The sequence below is a fragment of the Podarcis filfolensis genome (genome assembly GCF_964270895.1).
Source record: "Podarcis filfolensis genome assembly, chromosome: 4".
Lineage (NCBI taxonomy): Eukaryota > Metazoa > Chordata > Lepidosauria > Squamata > Lacertidae > Podarcis > Podarcis filfolensis.
Genome location: NC_139607.1, coordinates 52,489,461 through 52,514,517, shown reverse-complemented (window position 1 = coordinate 52,514,517; position 25,057 = coordinate 52,489,461). Strand labels below are relative to the sequence as shown.

General features: G+C 41.6%; 2 protein-coding genes across 8 annotated transcripts in view; one reads left to right on the top strand and one right to left on the bottom strand.

The window, feature by feature from the left end:
• The window catches only part of CLIC6 (chloride intracellular channel 6), a 136,703-nt gene that overhangs the window by 64,429 nt on the left and 47,217 nt on the right, over positions 1-25,057 (top strand). The gene's annotated exons all lie outside the window — the stretch shown is intronic.
• RCAN1 (regulator of calcineurin 1) overlaps positions 3,667-25,057 on the bottom strand; it is a 35,643-nt gene continuing 14,252 nt past the window's right edge. For 2 of the 7 annotated variants that reach the window (XM_083608883.1, XM_083608885.1), the window contains exons 2-4: positions 10,943-11,116; positions 9,108-9,267; positions 3,667-7,795 (exon numbers count right to left, since the gene is read on the bottom strand). In XM_083608883.1, coding sequence (XP_083465009.1) covers positions 7,617-7,795; positions 9,108-9,267; positions 10,943-11,116 — 513 coding nt within the window. In that variant the 3' untranslated portion in view covers positions 3,667-7,616. Of the gene's footprint in view, positions 7,796-9,107; positions 9,268-10,942; positions 11,117-13,166; positions 13,572-25,057 lie in introns of those variants that run through there. The other 5 variants (XR_014546973.1, XR_014546974.1, XR_014546971.1 and 2 more) reach the window with 5 other exon arrangements.

The following is a 25,057-nucleotide window of genomic DNA, read 5'->3' as shown; positions in this document are numbered from 1 at the left end:
ATCCTGCCTTGCCTCAAGTGAAATGGGAGCCCAGTCACCACTCTCCTTCAGCCTTGGAAGGGAAAAGAAAAGAGCTTGTATGGATGTTTCCAGTGGCGTAGCGTGGGGGGTGCAGGGGGGGCGGGCCGCACCGGGCGCAACATCTGGGGTTAGGGCAAATCCATGGGTTAGGGGGCGCAAATCCACGGGTTAGGGGGCGCAAATCCACGGGTTAGGGGGCGCAAATTACTTGCCTTGCCCCGGGTGCTGACAACCCACGCTACGCCACTGGATGTTTCCACATATGAAATGGAACAAGTTGTTTATACCTTTCTTTTCTTATTCAAACAGATGTGCTTAGAACAAGATAAAGTCATTATTGCATAGAGGTGCAATGCTGCAAAGTAACCACATCAGCATTTCAGTAAATTGGTGGTGAATTTGGCTGTTATGATAATTGCATGTCTAGACAAACAAGCATGGGTGCATTGCTACTTTGGCATGATTGTGGAGGCAGGCAAAATTATGTTTGTTTGGATGGGCTTTGAAGAGTAATGAGGTCTCAGCTAATTGTGGCTGAGATCTGAAGATCTGTTGGCAAGAGTGTTTTTATCTGATTTTCTGACTGGGTTTGTTTAACTCTAGGCTGGCATTGTGTTAGGCTGTAAAATACCTTGTTTAATTTGAAAGAAATGATCATCATAAAAACTATTAAAGGAAAATAGGACAAATGGCAGTAAATGTGAGCAACTTCTGCCTCTGAATAAAATATGTTAGTCTTATCTAGCACCATACTAGTGAATTCTTGTTTTGGAACTTTTTATCCTCATGTTTCATGTACACGTACAGCCTGTTTCCAGCCACACCTCACAGATCACGGACTTTTGTGACACTGAAGACAACAAACAGACCTAGAGACAACAGACCATTAAGACATAAGCACCAACTTGAACAAAATATTGGGGGGCTCTGGAAAAGCATAATCCACAATAATTTATTTTGCTAGAGTATAGGCAGTTCATGGGCCTTGACAATCCTTTTAACCAATATGTTTCCCACTTTGTACTTATGCGGTTTGATTTTCGTCAGTTTTGACTAAAATTTTATGTTTGGGGAATTTGCTTAGCTTGCAGCTTTATTTATCCTGACCCGATGGCCCTTATCCCCTCTCTCCTTTCATGATGCCTCTCAAGAATCTTCACAGGGTGTAATATAGTAAATTCACCCATGGTGTTATCACAACAGGACACTGGAGGAGAAATCCAGGGCTTTGCTCAGCAGAATGTGCAGGAGGGACTCCAAATGTAGAAAAGCAGGCTTAGCACATTTTGAAGCAACTGTAGTTGTATGCAGTGCTATTTTTCTAGAAAAAAAGGTGCTGGAACTCACCACGAACACCTCCCTTTTTCTCTTATAATGGCAATGGTGTCCAATGGTGCTGGAACTGAGTTCTGGCGAGTTCCTGCTTAAAAAAAAGCCCTGGTGGCAGGATCAACAAAAAAGGGGAGCTTCCATATGTCCATTAAGCCCAGAGTCTAAAATGGCCTAACTGTGCCATTTCAGAGTCATGGAGTTTAGCAACTGATTTGCCCAGGTCATGTATTGCGAAAGTTTAGCAAGGCCCTGACTAGTAGGTGAGAGAGCTCCATGACTCAACATAGAAAGCATTGCCTCTCATTCTTCTCCCAAAAACCTCATGAATTGACCTACTGACTGACTTCTCCCCCCATGGGGTTACTAACATCCCCCCCCCGCCAACTGTGCTGTTTCTGTGCTTTTAACAGCTATGTGACATGTACAGAAAGTAAGCAGGTAAACTCTGGCAAGAAGTGGCAGAACAAGCTTCACTGGGTAAATTTCTTGTGGGCTGAAGTTTTGTTGGAGTAGGGCCACTAAAACTTGGTGATCTCAGCCAGTTTCCCTCCTATTCCCAGCATAGGAGCCAACTCCTAGGAGCCAAGGGGGCTTCAGCCCACCCCCAATAAAATATTTGAGGGGGCCGAGTCCCCCCATTTGATGGGCATTGCCATTCAAATGGCGTGAATGCACCATATAATGTGATCAATTATGCAGGGTGGATCTTACCCCCCCCCATATTTTGTTCAGGTTGGCACCCCTGATTCCCAGATAACTGCTTCTTGCTTCGTAGACGTCGTCAACAACCTTTTTGGGTCCTGTTGGCACATTTGCAAACCAGAAAACCTGTCATGGACACCAGACTAGCCAGGCATGCAGTGCAACCTGGTCTACTGGATATAACAGTATGCTTTTCTAAGCCTAATTTCAGTTGGGAAACAAAAAGCTGCTGTGCCAACCATGTTCCCAGGGACACCACATTGGCAACCCTCAATATACATTCTCAGTAATTATTGTTCTTTATTAGTTCTATATTGAAGATGGAAGGACAAAGGGCAGGCTGAATCTGAGTGAAAAGTACTTGCCCCTTGGTAACCTGGTAAAGTTCATAGCTGAGGTGATATTTCAACCATGGGAAGGGCCCTACATAGCTCAGTGACAGAGCATCTGCTTTGCATGCAGAAAGTTCCAGATTTCCTGGCATTTCCTTGTAGGTCTGGGAATGTCTGAAACCCTGGAGAGCTAGTGCCAGTCAGTGTAAAAATAAGACTGGGCTAGATGTGTCAATAGCAGTGGCATAGCAAAGGAGGGCTAGGGGCGCTGTGGCCCTGGGTGCAAATTTCTGAGGGGGTGTGACCAGGCTCCCGCATGACAGGCTCCCTCATCAAGGCTAGAGCTGCAGGGAGGCAGGCTGAGCCTGCCTATGGGTTACCCAAGAGGGAGGGAGAAGAAGAAGGAGGAGGAGGAGGAGTTTGGATTTGATATCCCACTTTATCACTACCCTAAGGAGTCTCAAAGCAGCTAACAATCTCCTTTCCCTTCCTCCCCCACAACAAACACTCTGTGAGGTGAGTGGGGCTGAGAGACTTCAAAGAAGTGTGACTGGCCCAAGGTCACCCAGCAGCTGCATGCGGAGGAGCAGGGAAATGAACCCGGTTCACCAGATTATGAGTCTAGCAGCAGCTGTGCTGCTCACTGAGGAGGAAAGGAGAGAGGGGATGGTGGGAAAGCACTGCCAGAGCCATATGCATTGCCCAGAATGCCTTGCCGCAAGGACAGGTGAGGTGACACAGTGGCGCTCCTGGCTTCACATTTCTCTGCCTTATCTCTGCTCCCAGGTTTGGGCTAGTTTGCAAGAAGAGACTCCCTTGATTAGATGCTGGCCAGTGAAGGGACTGACCACTGTCCAGTTCAACACTGGCCCCACCACGAGTGCCAACAACCCACGTTACACCCCTGCTTTCTGAAGAACTTATTATGCAATATGCTGGGACAACTTGAATATTTGCAGTGTTTTTCAGCTTTTTTTGTTGCTATAGAGGTGACGTTTTTAAAGGGTATTGATAAAACAAGTTGCTCTTGATCAGGTTCTTATTAAATATTCTTGGTGGAACAAAGCCTCTAGCTTATCATCACCATCCTCAAAAAAATAAAATCAAATCAGTGTTATATTCCTGGATATTTAGCTCCACCTGCAGGACAAGGGAAGTAGCTCTACTAACAAGTTTTCAGACTCGTCATTTTGAATAGAAGAATCAAAGTTAAGCATCTAGTTTTTTTCTTTCCGGTTTCTGATTCAGGAGATTTAATAATAAACACAACACAAACACATGCCTTTTTGTAGAATTTATATTATAAAGTATGAAAGTCTCTATGCACATTTGCCCATAACAATTGAACAAAACATATAACATTGGCTATCTCAAGCAGACCCCATTTCACCCACAGGAGCAATAAAAATAAATAGGCTAGGTTGGATTTCTATGCATACGTGGCATTTTATATAGTTATTTCTGTGACTGCTGAGTTTCCTGCTCTACTGGTTAACACAAACAAACCAAAAAATTTGGAAAGATAATATATACTCTGAGCATTTATTTTGTAAGAATCATGAACTCCCTTCATAACCTTTTTATCAATGCAAATGAAACAAGCAAAGAAAGGATCTGAAATGAAAAGTCAAGGGCTGGAATGTTCCACTCAAATGCAAGGACTTTGCTGCTAACATTTCAAATATTTTACTTGTAAACTAGAAAATTGGGGTGCAGATATTTTAAATTTTACATGACTCTGAACATGTGTCCTATTTACCATGAGCTGCAACCAATTCATACCATCATTCCTTTTGAATTTATTGCATTTGATATAAAAATATGTCTATTTAAATATGGACAAAATTGTGCACATTTTTTTAAAAAAGCTGTCATAAAAAAGTACTGCAAATAATAAACTTGTGCTAAAAAGGTGTGTTCATAGCAATAAGTAGTAATTAAATTAAGATGCAAGCATGGGCAATTCCTGGAACTCCCTAGTCCCCACTCTCCATGACCCAGGAGCACTTCTGTTCAATACTGCTCATTTACACACCAACTAAACTTGTGTAATATTTCAGCCTACTTAAGTTCACCAAGCCTCCGAATGTCCATTTGCTTCATGCGGCATCTTAGACGCAACACTAGAAACCATACCTCTATGCGTTTTCTCATTATCATTAAAGAAAATTAGGTGGGATGCAAAGGAGCACTGCTAGGTTCAGAAGTATTAGTCGATTACAAAATTCCAATCAAAAGCTGTATCTATGTACAGCAACAAGAGGAAGGATCATCAGAAAGTTTTGCCACGTGCAGGCATGCTGGTAACAAGTCAGGCATGGGGAAGAGGTGGTCTTCCCATCAGCCAGCTTGGCCAATGATGAGGAATGATGGGAGCTGTCATGCAACAACAGCTGGAGGACCACAGATATTTAGATAAAGAATGCACTACAGTAGCTCAGCTGTTGCTCTGGTCCATCCTGGGCTATCTAAAGTGAATAAGGCTACAGCAAACCACATAGCCTGCCTTCTTTCAATAGCAAGGCCTGTACGCCAGCTGAATGAACTGACATGAGACAGGATGAGTGGGGCATTGGCTAACACATAAGATGAGCCTGTTGGATCAGGCCAGTGGCCCCTCTAGTCTAGCACCCTGTTTCCACAGTGGCCAACCAGATGCCTGTGGGATACCCAGAAGCAGGACTTGAGCACAAGAGCATTCTCCCCGCCTGCCATTCCTCTCTTGTTGCAAAGTACAATATCACATCTTGCCACAGTGAAGTATTTTCCAAGGGCTGCATGTCATAAGGAGGACTGGTTTTATAAGCAGATAGCATACTGTGTTTGTCTTGTTTACATTCTGTATTTAATACATGACAATTAGGTAGTAGTTCATCAGTGTAGGATCAGGCATAGCCAAACTTGGCCCTCCAGCTGTTTTGGGACTACAACTCCCATCATCCCTAGCTAACAGGACCAGTGGTCGGGGATGATGGGAATTGTAGTCCCCAAACATCTGGAGGGCCAAGTTTGGCCATGCCTGGTGTAGGTAAACTCCATAAAGCAGTCTAGCTGACATACCTGATTTAGTCCCATTTGGGTTCAATGGGACTAAGGACTGCAGCTCTCCCTATATAGTTAGACAGCTTAAATCGTTGATATCAATGGCACTGAAGGAGCCCTATTTGCAGGACTGCAACATAAAGAAAATTAAGCCCTAATGACCTTGTACGTTTAAATAACCTTAAATAGTCGTCCAGCTTAACTGGTCTGTAGAGTGGGTATTTAAAACATTTACAAATACAGGAGCAGTTTATACAGTATAAGAAAAAGGCGGTAATACAATCAAGATCTGCAGCATGACATACTGGAGCTTTTTGGTTGCCCTTTGAAAGAAAACAAATACATACTGTTGTTTCATTTGTACTTGTATTGAATTGACTTCATAGTTTTTAAAAACACACATCTTGGGCAAAGCTGGAATATTACAAATACAGTACACTCTGTACTGCTGACTTAATCAAGCTATTTATACTATCCTGGCTACATCTGTTCCGAGAAGGATGGTACACCTCATAGTGAAAAACCTCTCATTAAAATTTCTCTGACAGAACAGGTTCTCTTAAAACAGAGCTCCCACTGACATCTGTATGGAAATATCCAGCTTCTTATAGTTTCTAGAAATGTACAAGCAGCATGAAATCCCTCATAATAGGAAAACAAACAAACAGAGAAAACACCTTTGCTTAGACATCACAAATTGTGAAATGTTTATTTTTAAAAGCCTTTTAAAATTCATTTCAATAATCCATTCTAAAAGAAAACTCCTAGAGATACTTGACGTGGGATGTCACTGTGCAGTAAATTTTGCTTGTAAATATGGTACAAAAAAAGCTTGAACACCATTTACCGCTAGACTTTTAGCTGTAGCTAATAAATTGCTGCTCAGACACAAAGCACTAAAAAGAGAAGAAAAAGCATTGTGGCTCTGCATCAAACAATGGGAAATATAACACATCTTACTTGATGATGCTTTAGCAGAAAATATTTGATATAACTATCTACTGCCAATTAAAAAATTAAATAATCTTACAGCTAGTGCAACAATCCTCCCAGGAATTCATGAGAAAAAGGCACTCCAACCTTCGCAAATGCCACATTTCACATTTGTTTTCACACTAGATGTGCTCAAGCACCATTAACAACATTTAAACACCAACAGTTATAAATTTACAAGTTTGTGGCTAGGGCAAGCTTATATTCTCTCTCAGTTGTGAACTGTAACAACACAGTATCAGCTTTATCTTGTACTTCAGATCGGTAAAGAATTCAAGGTATTTTAAATCAATATTAAATAATGTCATTTAGAATAATTTAAAATTGTCAACCCACTTAAAATGTGCACAAGTGTTTTATAGGTTTTCTAGATAAACCATGCATTGGCAGTTAACATTAAAAGGGGATATTGCACATAACTTCACTAAAAATCTGTCCCCACTGAAAAATGAAGGCCAATGCAAACATAATTCAGAAGGAAAACTGAGAAATCAGTATTTGGGATAATGTAAAACTGGAAAATGCAGAGGAAGTTAAACTTCTCAAGTTTTACAGGCATGCACAAAATCTAATAGGAAAAATGATTAAATATATCTTACTGTGGTTAATATTCAATGTTAGTCATACTCAGAGTAGACACATCAAGTCCACTGATTTCAATGGGTCAACTTGGGTTATGACTAATGTTGGACATCACCCTTTTGCATTAAAATCATCTCTTTACCACCATAAGTCATATACAAGCTGCAATCTCTAACATACTTATTTGTATGCCCTACTGATTCCAATGGAGTGTATTTATCAGTGAGTGTATTTTAGAATGGCAACCATGCTAACTTATGAATTGGAGGACTTTATCAGGGACATACATAAATAGGGAAGGCATCCTCAGCTGCTTTGTAACAGAAGTCTGGAGTATCTGAAAATAGCCCTAAAGCACAACAGTACATGCTTTTTGCCCCAATGCCACTATTTAATCATTCTCCAGGACAACCATTCAGAAGTTCATTTTGGGATTGGTCTTGTCAGCCAACGTGCAGCATTAAAACAAACAAATGAAGACATTCCCTTTCTTAAAACATCTGTATGTTAGAATTGCTGCTTCCACCTCTAATGTCATCAGATTTATGACGTCATTTCCTCAATGTCTCCCTTGAGCATGCAAGTTTGGAACATTTCAAAGCTCTACGTAGTTCAACTTTGGTAAGAAGGAGTATAGTCTGGCCTTCTGGTTTGAATAATTTTTGGTTTGGGTTTTGCTTTCTTGGCGTCTTTTCTCTCTGCTTCTGCCTCACGTTCTTCGTTCGTGTCACACACGTGGACAACAACACTGGGAGTAGTTTCTGTTGCAGCATGAAGTTCATACTGGTCCCCTAAAATGTTTTTAAAAATAGCAACAGTGGTAAGACAACTGTAGGTATAAAATACTTGTACATTTCCGCCAGTAGAATTAATAGCTCTGTGTTGTGGTGAGGAAAGGGAGGCATTAGAGCTCCTTTCCCTGCTCCTCTTCCCAGATCTTCAGAGCAGTCGCATGGAGCACCTCACTGTTTATTTTTAAACAGTGGGATAACATGATCATGGATTACCCCTTTTTAATCCTGATTGCTACCCCTGAACTTCCAGTTATGAACTCACAAATCAGCAATAGTTTCTCACATCCTGGGGAGCTATGGGGTGTTTTATTCTCCTTTTCAAATTTTGCTTCTTCGGCAAGTGAAAGTTATGATTAACAAGCAAATGTAATGCAGAATCAACATATATACTATCAGCAAATTTATAAACTTCAGCTGGTTTAGGTTCCCCCAGTATCATCCCCTCTATCTGCAATGTTCAGAGATGAGTGACAATCTCTATGTGGTCAAAATGGCAGCACTCACACAGAAAGTGTGTGGCCTGACTCAGGGGAACCCTGACATTTGCAGAATTACAAAGACCTTTAGAGAGAGAGAAATCCTGAAGGTTCAAAAAACACCACATAATCCAATAAGGACTGAGACACGCAGAATAGTAATAAAATACTGCATGTTTCATGGTTAAGGGAAATGGAAAATGTGGGGAGAGGGAATGGCTGGCTGGAAGCCTGCAAGGGGGCAATCTGCACTGCAACATTTTGTTGCAGGCCACACTTGTCCATTAATTGTACCTTAATATGGCCATACTAGAGGCTGTGCAATTGTTCTTACTAAGCCTCTCTGCAAGATCAGCCTTGCATTAAAACACTTGCCCGGCAACCATCGGCAAGAAGGAATTCTATGCAAGTGAGTGTGGGGGCTGGTGGAAGAGGGATGAAGCATTCATTCCATGTGTTATGTTTGTACCTACTGTAGAAACTAAGCGGGCTGCTGAAGGAGTGAAGGCCACATTCACACCATACAGAAGTCATGCCTTCTGCCAAAGGATCTTGAGAGCTGTAGTTTGTTAAGGGTGCTGAGAGTTGTCAGAATACAGCTTTTCCCCTGACAGAGCTACAATTCCCAGAGCTCTCTGTGAAGAGGAATTGTGAAACGTTTCTGAAAACTAATTCTGTGAAGACAATAGAGGTCTCCTAACAACTCTCAATTCAGATCACAGGTGTTATAGTGAATAAGTTCAATTCTTATGCGGCCACACCCATTACAGTAAATCAACAATAAAAGGAAAATTAACTTGAGCCATTACACTTTAGCCATACATGCCTCTTACCTGGTCCTAGTTTGGAGATCGCATATAAAAGATCATAGTTAATGGCAGGTGTAGCATCATCAGACTGAGTCCAACCAACAGGGGGAGAAGATGGAGGTGAAATCAGAAATTGTTTTTCTGGATCTGGTGGTGCTAAGCGTGAACTTCCAATATGCAAAGTCTGGAGAGATGAAACAGATTTTTATTTTTTACTTTGATTTTTTAAAAGCACATGCACGGAATACAAATATGTCGTGCTCATGGCAGAGGTATGTAATGGTATTAGACAGAACAGTGGACTGGATCCAGAGTCAGTTATGCTTAAAATAATCTGTCCCTCTGATTTCAGTGGTCTGCTCTAAGCATGACTAAGTGTGGATCCAATCCACCGGGCTGACAATATTAGGTTGATGAAACCAGGAACTTTCTGCACCCACCTAGTATATAGAGATAATGATAGAACATTTTAAACAACAACCCAAAAGATAAAAAATAAAATGATACTGAAATTTGGTCTTTAAGATATAATCTTATGATTCCTGGGAGGATGGATCACTCTGTCCCTCAGCCTGCTGCATTTCCATACTGGCTGCAGGGAACCTTAAAAATCTTCCCTTGTAGCCAGCGTGGGAGTGTAGGCTAGTAAAACAAATGGGAGGCCAGAAACATTTGTGAGCTCATTTACAAGGCTGTCTTACCTAGAAGAAGAATTCAAGAGCAGAATAAAGGCTGCTTCTAATGAAGCATTTTGAACTTAACAGACTATCACAAGATAGTGAGTATACACATGTATAGATCAGGTTCCCTTCTTTCTAAGTCTCTTCCTTCTAGATACTTGCAAATACCTGGGAATCCTCTTCTAGTTACAGCTTACATGTATTTTAAAAAGAAAAAGTCACAATTTCTAGATTGTATGTGACCTTCACAATTCACAACTTTTCTCTTACTGATATCTTATTGTATTCATGCACTTTCTAATGTTTTTATATATTATTTTGTATAGAAATTGTACAGAAATTGTAGTTACAAATTTGTTGTATGCCGCCCAGATTCCATAACTAACTAATCTGCTCAATGATCTCACTCTTTTTTGTTGAGGTTTTTTTTAATATACATAATAATAAAATGTGTCTGAAATGGACATTCAGATTAATCCCACTTCAGCTTCCATGATTTTCTTTAGAAATCTCTGAGAAAGCTTATCTGGTTGCACTTTCAAATAACACAAGATAGAAAATAAAAGCTTGTCCTCTTTCAATACAAATGATTTGGGAAATCATACATAAAATATAGTTATTCCTCATATCTCCTCTCCTGAGGTTCCACAGTGTCTGTCAGTGACATGATCAAAAGAAGCAATCCTTAAGGACTGTGTCTTATAACAGAACACTTCAATACCATTAAAGAAGTAGAGCAAATGCCAGATCTCCTAACAGCTTAGCTGTAAAGTGGTGACCAGAAAACTGCCTAAGCAAATCCGTATCATTAGAGCCTTAGTGAAAATGAAAATGGTACTGGAATGTGTGATGTCATCCTTTCTTGGAAGCGGTACTTTAAGAACACATCAAAAATAGCAGGCGTCACAATTCAACTGCTCAGATCACTGCAAAGTAGTTCTATGAAAGACAGGTGGTTTATGAAAAGATTCTGTAACATTTTGTAATTTTTGAGTTTGCATAACAGCCCTGCTTAGCTCTGAAGCTCAATAGGTGGATCACTTTCATTCAACCCACCCTACTGCACAGGGTTGTTGTGGGGCGAGAATGCTTTACTCAAGAGTTCACTGGAGGAAGGATGTGAAATGAAACTGGCAACAATGCAATTAAATGTTTACGAAGTAGGTTTCTCTGCCTTACCTGAGCAAAATACAATTTCAATTCCTTTCCAAGAAATTCTTTCTTGTGTAACTGAATTTTAACGTCAGCTGCTGACAAAGGGTCGCTGAAGTTTATCCGTACTCTTTTAAAACTTTTAAAATACTGAAATGTGACATCTTTGTCATATGTTCTAAAGAGTGCTTCAAATCTTGCCTGAAAGACAAATGGAATATTTTGTTAAAAAGCTATCTTGTATTGCATAAACCATTAAAAATTATTTCAGTGGCCTACAGACTTGCTTGCAAAGCAACAACCAAGTACTCCCTCCCCTCCCTGTGGGGAATGTGTGTCCCTGGACCTAAACAAATACACAAGGGAACTTTTGGGGTTTTTTGCAACTTTGGGGCTCTGGGGGATAGTATATTATATAGCTTTTTCTCTTCTGCCAATGCCACACCTCTATTTGCAGGGAGCTTGATACTCAAACTGCAATTCAGTTATGTGGGTTAAAATGTTTCCATTCCAGCTATTTCACTCAAGGATATGTGCAATCAGCCTGATAACTAAAAGGTAGAATTCAAGAGGTAAGCCCTAATGGCTTTAAGCAACAAGTCATCACTGTACCATGCAATAAACCCAACAAAACACAAACCCTTTGCTAGATTGATGAGAATCAGTATCAATTAATATGTATTAATAGGAATCATGCCTTTGAATATAGTCTTTTTCCTGACTGGTTCTGTATCTTCAACAATGTACATGAAGTGAATGTGTCAGCCTTCGTTTTCACCATGATGCCAGGAAAATCTACACTAGCTGAAACTACCATGCAGCTGCTAAAAACAATGTGTGACCCTATTTAGCAAGCGTGAACGCATAGATGCACGTTTCCAATCCAGAGTGCTTCAAAATTTAAGAAACATACAGAACCAGTGTGGGGGGGGGGAGGCTGTGGCTAGATGAAGAAATAGTGGAGATACAGATGTGGTGGTTATCTAGTTTGCATTTAAACAAAAAACAAAAAACCCAGAAAGTCTGAAAAAAGACAATAGTTTCTGACAAATAGTCTGTGGAACTTCAGGTGTGGCAAATCCGCCACCAGCTGACAGCTCCATACCATAGTGATGCATGCTTAGCGCATGTGTTACTGAAACTTTCAGGCAACTGACCAACTCAAATTTATTTATGCATCATTCACAGAGGTGTCTGCCATTTAATATTGAGAATAAGGAAACTAGGAGTGGAGTTTGAGGAGGAGACAATAGTTCTTAATCACATTAGCTGAGCATTTATGTATGTTATAATTCCTGTTTCACAAGCCATTAACAGGAACTGACTACAGTTTCTTTTGCCTATTATAACTTGTATGGGAATCACAGAATACTGAACTTGCTGGGTTCAGTTAAGTCACAAGTCTATAACAGGTTTTGCATGAAGGAGATAATGAAACATTATTTCTTTAAACTTTCAAACAAGTATGTAACACATGGGAATACTATACAACTTTGTACAGAAAGTTGTCAGCCCAAAACTGAGCTACTTCTGTTAAAGAGTACAGAGAATGTGTTTTCATTCTACTTACAACTAGGCTTTTGTGATTAGCATTTTGAAGTTTTGGTATAGTCTTGCAAAAAGAAAAAGCAAAAAAAAAGCCAGGCACTGGACTTTTGAACAAGTTACAGTGAGCCCTGTTCAAAGTTCCAAACCCAGTTCCCACCCCCTGCTACTTCCCCTCCACCTTACTTTCACAAATGAAAAGCTGGATGAAATTGTAAACAGTAAAGCTAAATTATTTAAACTAGAAGAATATTTAAAAGTTCACACTTACAGTTAGAAGTATTGAGGATTTGTAGACAGTTAGCACAAAAGTACTTAAAGGATCATACAAATTACCCCACAGGAAATAGGAAGCTGCCTAAATCAGTTCATTAGTCCATTATTTTCAACACTGGCCGGCAACAGCTCTCCACTGGTTCAGAAAGAGGTCTCTCCTGTCTTTACCTTGAGATGCTGGTGATTGAGCCTGGGAGCTTTTGAATGCCAAGCATGTACTCTGCCACTGAGCTACAACCCTAGCATAATCTTAAGGCATTATTGTAAGAATTTATAAAGCATACAGAAACACAAATGGACACTAGCTTCTGCAGTTTGGGATTATTTTGACATTGCCATATCAAGACCTAACCTAGTCAGTCATTTGAACACACCTACATTTTTTCAGTAACTATATTCCTCACCAGAAACAAAAATCTATAAGCCTTACCCTAATTTCTGGTTGATTGAAAACCTTGTTGTCAGGAACGCAAGCAATTAAGGAGCCAAAAATGTAATCAAAGTTCCTAAAATGCATCTTCTGCTCTCTTAAAGAATGCTAAGAGCTCAGTACAAGATCACCAAAAAGTCCTTTTTTGAAGAAGCAGTTTTGTACTGTAGAGTGAGAGTTTATAAAAAGGACCAAGTCCAGCCCCTCAACCAAAAAAAGAAAAAAAGAAGGGGAAAAAAAGGTTTCAGAGCACCCTGTATGCGACAGCAAATTCCTGAACAAAGTCCTGCCGCATGCTTTCAGGCAGTCAGGGACAAAATATAAGCTTCAACTGGAAAGAGGTGACGTAAGCACATTAGTCAGTTTCCCTATGCTAATTAACTTTGCTCTGGAGAATGGAAAAAACAGCTGAAGTTTGCATAGGCAGCTGCTTTATCAACTCCTATTGCAGCATAGTTTCCATTGGTAGTAATTCCATTTAGCACTCAGACAACATGCTCTTCACTTGAATGGGACAACCCACTTTAAGATGGAAAAAGTTACTGTTTGAGGACCAAGGTTTAGTGCAATAAACAGCAATTAGCTGGCAGAAAACATTGCAAAGTTTTGGAAAGCATACTAAATCTTAGTCACGGTGAAACTCAATCCTCCCGATGTTTACCCAGAACCAGGTCCCTCTGGACTAAACGGGACTTACTCCCAAGTGTGTATAGGACTTCAGGCTTGTACTTTCCAGAGTTAACTGAATTCTTTAATGAAGGCTGAAGAAGGCCTCTTTTGAAGTGTTCCTGTGTCACACAAAATGTTTCAAACGCTGGAAGAATCCATTTCCCTTTGAAGTCTGTTACGTTCTTCCACTTCTCCTTTCCAAAAACAACCCTCAAAGGAAAAGTGTGATTTTTTAAGCACTGTTTACTAATTTATTTTTCATATGCAGGTGACTCTCAGCTTACACAGGGGTTATGTTCCAGGAATAGCACATAAAGCCCAAATTTATGTACAGTCAAAAACACATTGGGGTCAGGGGTGGGTGGGATTGCCAGTGTGGATGTTCCCTCTTTCTTTCTTTCTTTCTTTCTTTCTTTCTTTCTTTCTTTCTTTCTTTCTTTCTGTAAAGCTGAATGTGCACAAGATAACTGTGTGTAAAATGTGAGTTATCTGTATCCTACTCTGAATTGAAAATAGGATACTGGGCCACTAACAACTTCAGTGGCATCCTGTGCAATGCTACCCCCGCCCCCCAACAACTTCTTGCACTCCATTCTACGTGTCTTACAACCCAGTGCCCAGTGTGACTGAACTGGTCACACTACCCTAAAACTGCCTCTGAGCCAAGTACAGTGGTACCATGGTACCTTGGTTCTCGAATTTAATCCATTCCAGGAGGCCATTCGACTCCCAGAATGGTTCGAAAATGAAGGCATGGCTTCTGATTGGCTGCAGGAGCTTCCTGCACTCAATCGGAAGCCACAGAAGCCGCGTCGGACATTTGGCTTCCAGAACCTTTCGCAAACCGGAACACTCACTTCCAGGTTTGCGACATTTGGGAGCCAATTTGTTTGACTACCAAGTTAACCACTGTACCCAATATTCTTACACTAAGTCAAATATATGAGCTGGGTCTTGTTGTAGAGTATCTACAGTGAACTGTGGCCTGAAAGGGGAAACAATTCTCATGTCTATCAGCTTGGGAAACCATAACCTGCTAGGGCACTATGGGAGGATTAAGATTACCCAAACCTTTCTGATCTTGATCACGTGTGCCCAGGAGCAGTAGAGGTGGGAATACAGACATGAGGCTCCTGGGCAATTCTTAAAACGTCCACTCCAAATGGCAATAGGTACACGTGCCTATTGAAAAACAGGTTTCTTGTTGACTCTGGAGGCAAATAGATCCACTTTAGATAGGCAAGCCTACACCTCACAGTTCATGAGTACAAAGCAGAAACCTGAATAGATTAAAAAAAAAAGAGTGCCCTTTGAAATTCCTTCCCCGCCCTCCTCCCCATCATAAACTTTCCAACTTATGCAAGCTTGAAGTATTGCAAAATGGTAAGGGACTAACATGAAGGTATGGTACAGGAAGGAGAAATCAAGCCTTTATCCTAAAAGTAGTAAAATCAGATTTTCATAATTTACTTTTATCCCCCTTCACTTTCTGTCATTCAGCCTCAAAGATGTCACTTGACATCTATATACTCACATCACATGCTAATCCATGCTTTTCACAAAACATTTTTGATTCCTGTTCTTCCTCAAGTAACTTCAGCTTTTACTTTTATTAAATGATGATCGCAATCAAAATGCACTTGATCAAGTGTACTGAACAGGAGAACAAGAAGTCATATTAAAATGGGAATTTCTCACTGCTACCAATAAGAGGTAACCGTACAGAGTCTGTATGGGCTTCCTATTACCATTTAAAGACTGAAACAAACAGTGGACATGACTTAAAGAGTACATCATGTTCTCAAAAAATCTTTCCCTTTATTGTTTCCTTCAATATTCACCCTGAGCAAAAGTTTTGGGTACCTTGAAATCTCACTCACTGAATTGTGAACATCATTTGGCTCCAGTAATAATATAATTTAATACCCTTGTGAATTTCTTTCTAATAGGTCATCACTGCTACGTGCTTTCTATGTGGAAGAGAAAAGCAACACATTTTAATTAATAAAATTATCCTGCTACTTACTAAGTTTATTTGGTAAGGATATTTTAAAAAACATGTTATACTTTGTTCATGTTTGTTTCGCTTTTTCAGGAAGAATACCTATGAAAAGTTAATTTAGTAGCAATATAATTTGTAGCAGCAAGTAGTTTTATATGAAAGAATGATGAAAGAGTATGCAAGGAGTAACATTTGTTTCTTGGTGAAACAATGTGTCACTGAAGACATTAAGAAACCAGAAGCTGGTATTGCAGTTTGTGGGGAATTATTTCAATGGCTTCTTTTCTACAGTTTCCTGCTCCACTGCAGAGAGAAAAAACAGTATTTGAAGAGGACACAAGACAGTTAAAGCTAGGGACGGAGATCCCAACTAAAGCATCCAAATATTGAGTAAGATTGTGAATTCCCCAGAACTCAAGACTGGGTTTTTTAAAAACTGAAAACCGGAGAGTAGGGGAGAAGGGGCAGACAAAGCAAGAGGCTATGGAGAAGCTCAAGACTGAAATTTGTAACAGTTTTAAGGTGGAGCGCTGTATGTGTCATGTAGTGGAACCTCGAGTTGTGGACGTAATCCGTCCCGGAGGCAGATCCGCAACTTGAAGCGTTCGCATCCAGAAGCGCTATGTCTGCGCACGTGTGCGGTGCAATTTAGCACTTCTGCGCATGTGGTAAAACCTGGAAGTAACCTGTTCTGGTACTTCCGGGTTGCCGCAGGACGTAACTTGAAAAGACGCAACATGAAGCAGACGCAACATGAGGTATGACTGTACATTAGATTGCGCTGGGTGCAAAACAGACTTCAGGTTACATCAAGAGCTACTGGGACAAATGAAACACCAAGACCATTTCCTTTTTGAAAATATAGAAGTAATGTGGCAGCCCTTAAAAAAGATTAATTTTATGAGGTATGCTAAGTAAATATTCATTGGAAGTACAGGTCAGTACTACAACCTAGTGGTTAGAGGGCATGCAATTTTCCTAAGCGAAGCAAAGGCATTTCTTTCAGATCTGAAATCCTCTCCAGGGTTTTGCAATCTGCAAAACATGCAAATTGTGTGTGTTTTGGAGATGAATGCTCTTGGCTAGTTAACTGGGTCAAGGCAGAGTAAGATGTGTGGCAGCATCATTTCTAAAAGGAGGCCACTTCAGAGTTATCGTCCTCCTTGGCTCAAAGATAAAGAATCACCACTGCTAGCCTTCCTCCTTCAGTCACTGGGCAGACACAACAGGGGTGGCGATCCAAGTGCATACATAACAGCTCCTGCCTTCTCAGTGGGTGGCGGACAACTCTGCAGCTGTAGCTGGAAAGGAAAGAAGTGGTCTGACTGGATCAGGGGAGAGAATGGATAACTTGCTGAGGAAGAAGAAGTGTCAGGAGCCTATGGGGGGAAAGGCATTATGGTAAATGTCTGCTGAAAATGGGAGAGGGAGGATTTATATGAAGATGAATGCATTTCTGATTGCATGGTATGCTAGCAAAATGTGTGTGTGTGTGTGTTTAACTTCTAAAGGAAAGGTTCTGGGCTCAGCCCTGTGTGAAAGCCACATTATTCTATCCTCTGAACAGGAGTGTTGGGAGGATTCAGTGGCAGAAAGAAAAAATGATGCATATGCTTAGTGACACTTTATTCACATATTCTGAAACACAGTCCTGTATTGGGAAACATTCTCTGATTAAGTTACGATGAACCCTAGCATTCTTAAAACTGAATCACCCCACCCCTGTGTACACTAATAAAGGGAATAGGAGATGTAAGGGCACACACACTGCATGTGCACTGAGAACAGGAGCTTCTGTTTATCCTGCTCCTTTCTTCTTCTTTGCCAGGAAGCACAGCCAGATACACTTCATGGCCCGGATATAAACACCCAATGAGAGGAGGTGATGCACAGGTCAATTTGCACCATCCCATTGTACTACATAACCTTTGCTCCCTTCTTTTGGCAATGGCACTCCAAGGATACCCGCCATTTAGCACAATGCTGAAGAAAGGACCTAGGAGGAGGGCTTACAGGGGGGAAAGGCATAGGCCATTTGTTGGTGGCTAAAGGGAAAAAGGAAAGCAGGAGGAGTTCTATGGTGGTATTATCAGTGGAGTAGGCTGGACACAAAAACATGAAACTGTGTAGGCTGTAGGTAGGTGAACTCATGAAGGTTAGGCAGACCTCCAGATGTAAGGGCTGAACTTTGAATACCATTTAAAAAGAAAAACATTTAACTATTTCACAGCCAGTAGTTTAACAACAAAACAAAACATTTTTTAAAAAGCCATCCAGAGAACAGGCCTGTAAAATTTTGAACTGAAAATCGCTTGCAAGAGTGACAAAGTAAAAGTAAGCTTTCTCCAAGATATTCAAAAGACATATTATAAAACTTCTAGATTAATTGATTGGTGTATTAAAAAAGAGGAGCATGATGTATTCTCCCCACTCATACAACCAGGGGGAAACCAGTCTGATGTTTTACTATGTATTGTTGAAATATCAATTCTAGGGAAAATTGTGGGGAACGTGATTAACAGTGGTTTGCCTTGAAATACAAGCCAACCCTTGGAAATCTCGGCTAAAAACAGTAACTAATCTCCAAACTAGGTATGGGCAATAGAAGATACTGGCTCAATGACTGGGAGGAGGAGGAAGAGAGAGATTAAAACAGGGGTCGGCAAGGTTTACCTCGCCTGGGCCAGTTCACTCCAGCGGAGATCCCTCCATGGGCCGGATTGCGCGCACACGGCCACAATTTCCAGCGTCCTCCATCTCCCCAGACACGATTTTGGCAAAAACATTCCTCCCAACCGTTGTGGGCTGCACCTCACAACGGTTGGGAGGAATGTTTTTGCCAAAAATCTCAGAAACCTCATCAGGAGGGCTTTAAACTGACTAATGTGGGGGAGGGAGACAGTGCTCCTGAAGGTAGGCGTCTATCAATTGATGAAGATGATCATCCAAATGTCATAGACCAAATGGAGCAAACAGCACGCAGACCTAGTGGTGGGAGGAAAAAATCCTTAAATAAGAGACACGGGGGAATGATTAATGGACTTCAATGTCTGTACACTGATGCGCAAAGCATGGGAAATAAACAAGATGAGCTTGAGCTCTTGGTACAGCAAACTAAATATGACATAATAGGCATCACTGAAACCTGGTGGGATAAGTCTCACGATTGGAATGTAATAATGGAGGGATACAATCTATTTCAGAGAAACAGACCAGACAAGAAAGGAGGAGGAGTGGCGTTATATGTCAGGGATGTGTATACCTGTGAAGAGATCCAAGATTTAGAACCTCAAAGCCAAAGTGAGAGCATTTGGGTCAAAATTAAGGGAGAGAAGAATAACAGTGACCTCATTGTGGGAGTTTATTATAGATCCCCAAGCAAAACGGAGGACATAGATGATGCCTTCCTGGAACAGATGGCCAAGCATGCAAAAGTAAGGGAGATAGTAGTAATGGGGGACTTCAATTACCCGGATATTTGTTGGATGTCAAATTCAGCCAAGAGCATAAGGTCAAACAGATTCCTCACTGGCCTTGCAGACAACTTCATTGTCCAGAAAGTGGGAGAAGCAACAAGAGGAACAGCCATTCTAGATCTGGTCCTAACCAATGTTGATGACCTGGTTAGTGGGGTAGAAGTGGAAGGATCATTAGGCGCGAGTGATCATGCTCTTCTGAAGTTTACTATACAGCGGAAAGGAGCAGCCAAGCATACTAGGACTCAATTTCTTGACTTTAAGAAAGCCGACTTCATAAAACTTAGGGAAGTGCTGGGTGAGATCCCATGGACAGTAATACTAAAAGGAAAGGGAGTTCATGATGGCTGGGAGTTTGTTAAGAGGGAGATAGTAAAAGCACAACTTCAGGCAATACCAATGAGACGGAAACATGGAAGGTGCCTAAAGAAGCTAGGGTGGCTATCTAAATAACTTTCAACTGAGTTAAGATTAAAAAAGGATGTGTACAAAAAATGGAAAAGGGGGGAAACCACCAAAGAGGAATTCAAACAAATAGCCAGCATGTGTAGACACAAAGTCAGAAAAGCTATAGCACAGAATGAACTCAGGCTTGCTAGAGAGGTTAAAAGCAACAAAAAAGGCTTTTATGGGTATGTTCGTAGCAAAAGGAAGAACAAAGAAACAGTGGGGTCACTCAGAGGAGAAGATGGTGAAATGCAAACAGGGGACACAGAAAGGGCTGAACTCCTCAATGCCTTCTTTGCCTCAGTCTTCTCCGATAAAGAAAACAATGCCCGACCTGAAGAATTTGGAGCAAATGATTCAGCAGAGGAAACACAGCCCAGAAAAACTAAGGAGATAGTACAAGAATACTTGGCTAGTTTAGATGTATTCAAGTCTCCAGGGCCAGATGAACTGCATCCAAGAGTATTAAAAGAACTGGCAGATGTGATCTCAGAACCACTGGCAGTCATCTTTGAGAATTCCTGGAGAACAGGCGAAGTCCAAGCAGACTGGAGGAGGGCAAATGTTGTCCCTATTTTCAAAAAGGGGAAAAGAGAGGACCCAAATAATTACCGCCCAGTCAGTCTGACATCAATACCAGGGAAGATTCTGGAGCAGATCATTAAGCAAACAGTCTGTGAGCACCTAGAAAGGAATGCTGTGATCACCAATAGTCAGCATGGATTTCTGAAAAATAAGTCATGTCAGACTAACCTGATCTCATTTTTTGACAGAATTACAAGCCTGGTAGATGAAGGGAATGCAGTGGATGTAGCCTACCTTGATTTCAGCAAGGCATTTGACAAGGTGCCCCATGATATTCTTGTAAAGAAGCTGGTAAAATGCGGTCTTGACTATGCTACCACTCAGTGGATTTGTAACTGGCTGACTGACCGAACCCAAAGGGTGCTCATCAATGGTTCCTCTTCATCCTGGAGAAGAGTGACTAGTGGGGTGCCACAGGGTTCTGTCTTGGGCCCGGTCTTATTCAACATCTTTATCAACGACTTGGATGATGGACTCAAGGGCATCCTGATCAAATTTGCAGATGACACCAAACTGGGAGGGGTGGCTAACACCCCAGAGGACAGGATCACACTTCAAAACGACCTTGACAGATTAGAGAACTGGGCCAAAACAAACAAGATGAATTTTAACAGGGAGAAATGTAAAGTATTGCACTTGGGCAAAAAAAAATGAGAGGCACAAATACAAGATGGGTGACACCTGGCTTGAGAGCAGTACATGTGAAAAGGATCTAGGAGTCTTGGTTGACCACAAACTTGACATGAGCCAACAGTGTGACGCGGCAGCTAAAAAAGCCAATGCAATTCTGGGCTGCATCAATAGGAGTATAGCATCTAGATCAAGGGAAGTAATAGTGCCACTGTATTCTGCTCTGGTCAGACCTCACCTGGAGTACTGTGTCCAGTTCTGGGCACCACAGTTCAAGAAGGACACTGACAAACTGGAACGTGTCCAGAGGAGGGCAACCAAAATGGTCAAAGGCCTGGAAACGATGCCTTATGAGGAATGGCTAAGGGAGCTGGGCATGTTTAGCCTGGAGAAGAGGAGGTTAAGGGGTGATATGATAGCCATGTTCAAATATATAAAAGGATGTCACATAGAGGAGGGAGAAAGGTTGTTTTCTGCTGCTCCAGAGAAGCGGACACGGAGCAATGGTTCCAAACTACAAGAAAGAAGATTCCACCTAAACATTAGGAAGAACTTCCTGACAGTAAGAGCTGTTCGACAGTGGAATTTGCTGCCAAGGAGTGTGGTGGAGTCTCCTACTTTGGAGGTCTTTAAGCAGAGGCTTGATAACCATATGTCAGGAGTGCTCTGATGGTGTTTCCTGCTTGGCAGGGGGTTGGACTCGATGGCCCTTGTGGTCTCTTCCAACTCTATGATTCTATGATTCTATTCTATTCTATGATTTCCAGCATCTGCATCTGCACAGACGTGATTTTTGGCATCTGAGCATGCACAGACACGATTTCCGGCACCGCGGCAGTGAGTCCCTGCACTGCGCTGCGCCAGTTTAGCACAGTGTGCAGGGACTCTCCGAGTGGGCAGCTCGGTTTGGGGGCGGCTCGTGGGCTGGTTAAACCCATGGGTTTAACCTTAGGTTGCCTACCCCTGGATTAAAACAACTAATTTCTACTCATAGGAGGGGCTCTACTGCTCTGAAGCAGTCATTGTAAAAGCTCTCATCCAGCCTTTTACTGTTTGAACTTTGCATACAGATTGCACAGACAATACAGTCTATTACCATGGTAGTTAAAACAGAGCAGGTTTCATACAGCTGTGCCTTCCAACACCTGTTTTAAGTTAGGCACTGGTGTTCTGTACTGCCTGAAGCTTCTGTCATCTTCAAAGGTTATCAGATATGAAGTAATCAGACTAAAAAACTACAGTAGCACAGATCAGCATATGACAGTTTGACATATCCAATAAAGTAAAAGCCTCCGAAATGAGTCAACAATGGAAATCGGGACCCGTAACAACAAATCTGGTCTGCTTCTTTAAAAAGTAGATCCAGATCTAGGACTGCTATTACCCAATATAAGGTTACAGAAACTGCATTAATCACAGACCGCCTAATCTGCTCAAATTCAGGGTAGATAGAAACAAAACGATTTAAAACAGTCTTAATTTACAGCAATCCACCCTGCTTCAAATCACAAGCACTGCCTATCAGCATCACTCTGTCTTGTCTGGATTAAATTTAAACATACTTCCCCTTAGCCACTTGACCTCATCCAAACACTGGTTCAGGACAGAGATAGTTGCTTCTTTGTTAAACATATAGTCCACTGAGAACCAAAAGCTTTATATAGACATTAAACAGCATTCGAGATCAACACATAGCCCTGTGGAACCGCAAACAAATTCCCAGAGAGGAAAGTCATGCCGAAGGGACCAAGTACAGTAAGTCCTTTTGAACAAAAGCAAACAAACCCACATGACCGCTTTCCTGCCAGATGTTCTAGGACTTCTAACAATTGCTATCATACATGGCTTTGTCAGAAAAGGATGTCTCACACCTTATCAGTAGATTTATGCAGATTTTTGAAAGACAATTATCAGTATATCTTAAGTACATACTAATCTAATGAAGTCACAGTAATGACAGTCAAGTTACCGTTAAGTTTCCAGATCTTCTCTTTTCACCACAGAGCATATTAAAGGTAAAGGGTAAAGGGACCCCTGACCATTAGGTCCAGTTGTGGCCGGCTCTGGGGTTGCGGCGCTCATCTCACTTTATTGGCCAAGGGAGCCGGCGTACAGCTTCTGGGTCATGTGGCCAGCATGACTAAGCCGCTTCTAGTGAACCAGAGCAGCGCACGGAAACGCCGTTTACCTTCCCGCGGGAGCGGTACCTATTTATCTTTGCACTTTGACGTGCTTTCGAACTGCTAGGTTGGCAGGAGCTGGGACCGAGCAACGGGAGCTCACCCCATCGCGGGGATTCGAACCGCCAACCTTCTGATCGGCAAGTCCTAGGCTCTGTGGTTTAACCCACATCACCACCCGTGTCCCACAAAGCATATTACTCATGTGCAAATGAGTAATTACAGACTTTCAATTTTAAAAAGAATGCAAAACTTAATGTTTCCAAAACAATGAAAGTATCTGGTTGACTTTTGACCTGATCATGCAGGGCTATTCTTATCTTCTTAAAGTACGGTACCTAACAGAGCAGAAATATTCAATACACACAGCTTTATCCATTCCTTTCATCTGTAAGCCAGGCTGTCACATCTCACTTTTATCTACTAAACAAGCTCTGCTTCACCTTCCCAGTTAAACTGCATTTTGTTTTTATATATCAATTCCTTGGAGAAGAGGTATGAAAACGGGAAAGTCTCTCTCTCTCTCTCTCTGTGTGTGTGTGTGTGTGTGTGTGTGTGTGTGTGTGTGTACACACAGTGGATGACCACAATCCATTCTGGAGGCCCGTCCTTATGGTGAAATGGGTCACTGGGAGGGGTGCCGTTGTGTGTGAACGGTGATTGCTACTCCTGCACATGCACGATCGGCAGCAAACCTGCCGGTTACTTCCAGGTTTGTCGTGGTCGCAACTTGGAACGTCTGCGAGTGGAGGTGGTTGTAAGTAGAGGATCTACTCTGTGTGTGTGTGTGTGTGTGTGTGTATGAGAGACAGCTGTTCCTCTTCAATGTGGTGTGCAACTTCAATGTGGTATCACAACCAACAGACCAGGTGAAATTCCTTTACTGCGGCTCAGGACCATCAGGATCCATGGAATTACTGTTGAATAGACACTAGATACCAGTGGAAGGTTTTAATATGAATATAGTACAAGGAGTTAGGAAGTCTTTCATTTCCAGAATAGAGTCAGGATACAAGGGGCCTTGTACAACATTTACTCAGTATGCTTTCTTTGGAAAAGCTCCATGAACGTAGAGATATAGTATCTCCTACACCACTGGTCTTCAACGTGTGGGTTGGGACCAACTAGTGGTTTGCAGCCTGATCCAAGGTGGGTCATAACAGAAGCACAAATATCATGCAAATATGAGGTAAAACTTAAAAGATTAAGAAATTGGTCCTCCATATGCATGTTTGGGTAAAAAAACCTGGGTCTGAAAAGGTTGAAGATACCTGTTCTACATAACCCTTAGATGTGCTTTTTCAAATGTAACCAATGAACAAATGAAACATTGGTACTTAAATCTAAAGGGACATGGGTGGCACTGTGGTCTAAACCACCGAGCCTCTTGGGCTTGCTGATGAGAAAGTTGGCGGTTCGAATCCCCACAATGGGGTGAGCTCCTGTTGCTCTGTCCCAGCTCCTGCCGACCTAGCAGTTCAAAAGAACGCCAGTGCAAGTAGATAAATAGGGTGTTTCCGTGCGCTCTGGTTTCCATCACGGTGTTCCGTTGCACCAGAAGCGGTTCAGTCATGCAGGCCACATGACCTGGAAAGCTGTCTGTGGACAAATGCCGGCTCCCTCGGCCTGAAAGGAAGATGAGTGCCGCAACCCCATAGTCACCTTTGACTGGACCTAACTTTTGCCTACTTAAAACTGTAGGTTACTCAAGGAGGAGTACAACTACAGTTTTCATCTTAAGTCACCCGCATAATATCATAAAAGCACATGGATTACCCCAAAGAATCCTGAGATCTGCAGTTTACATCTCAAAGTACTATAATTCCTAGCACCCTTAACTACAGTTCACCGGATTCTTTGGGGGAAGCCATGTGTTTTTCGATGTATTCGAAAAATGTATTT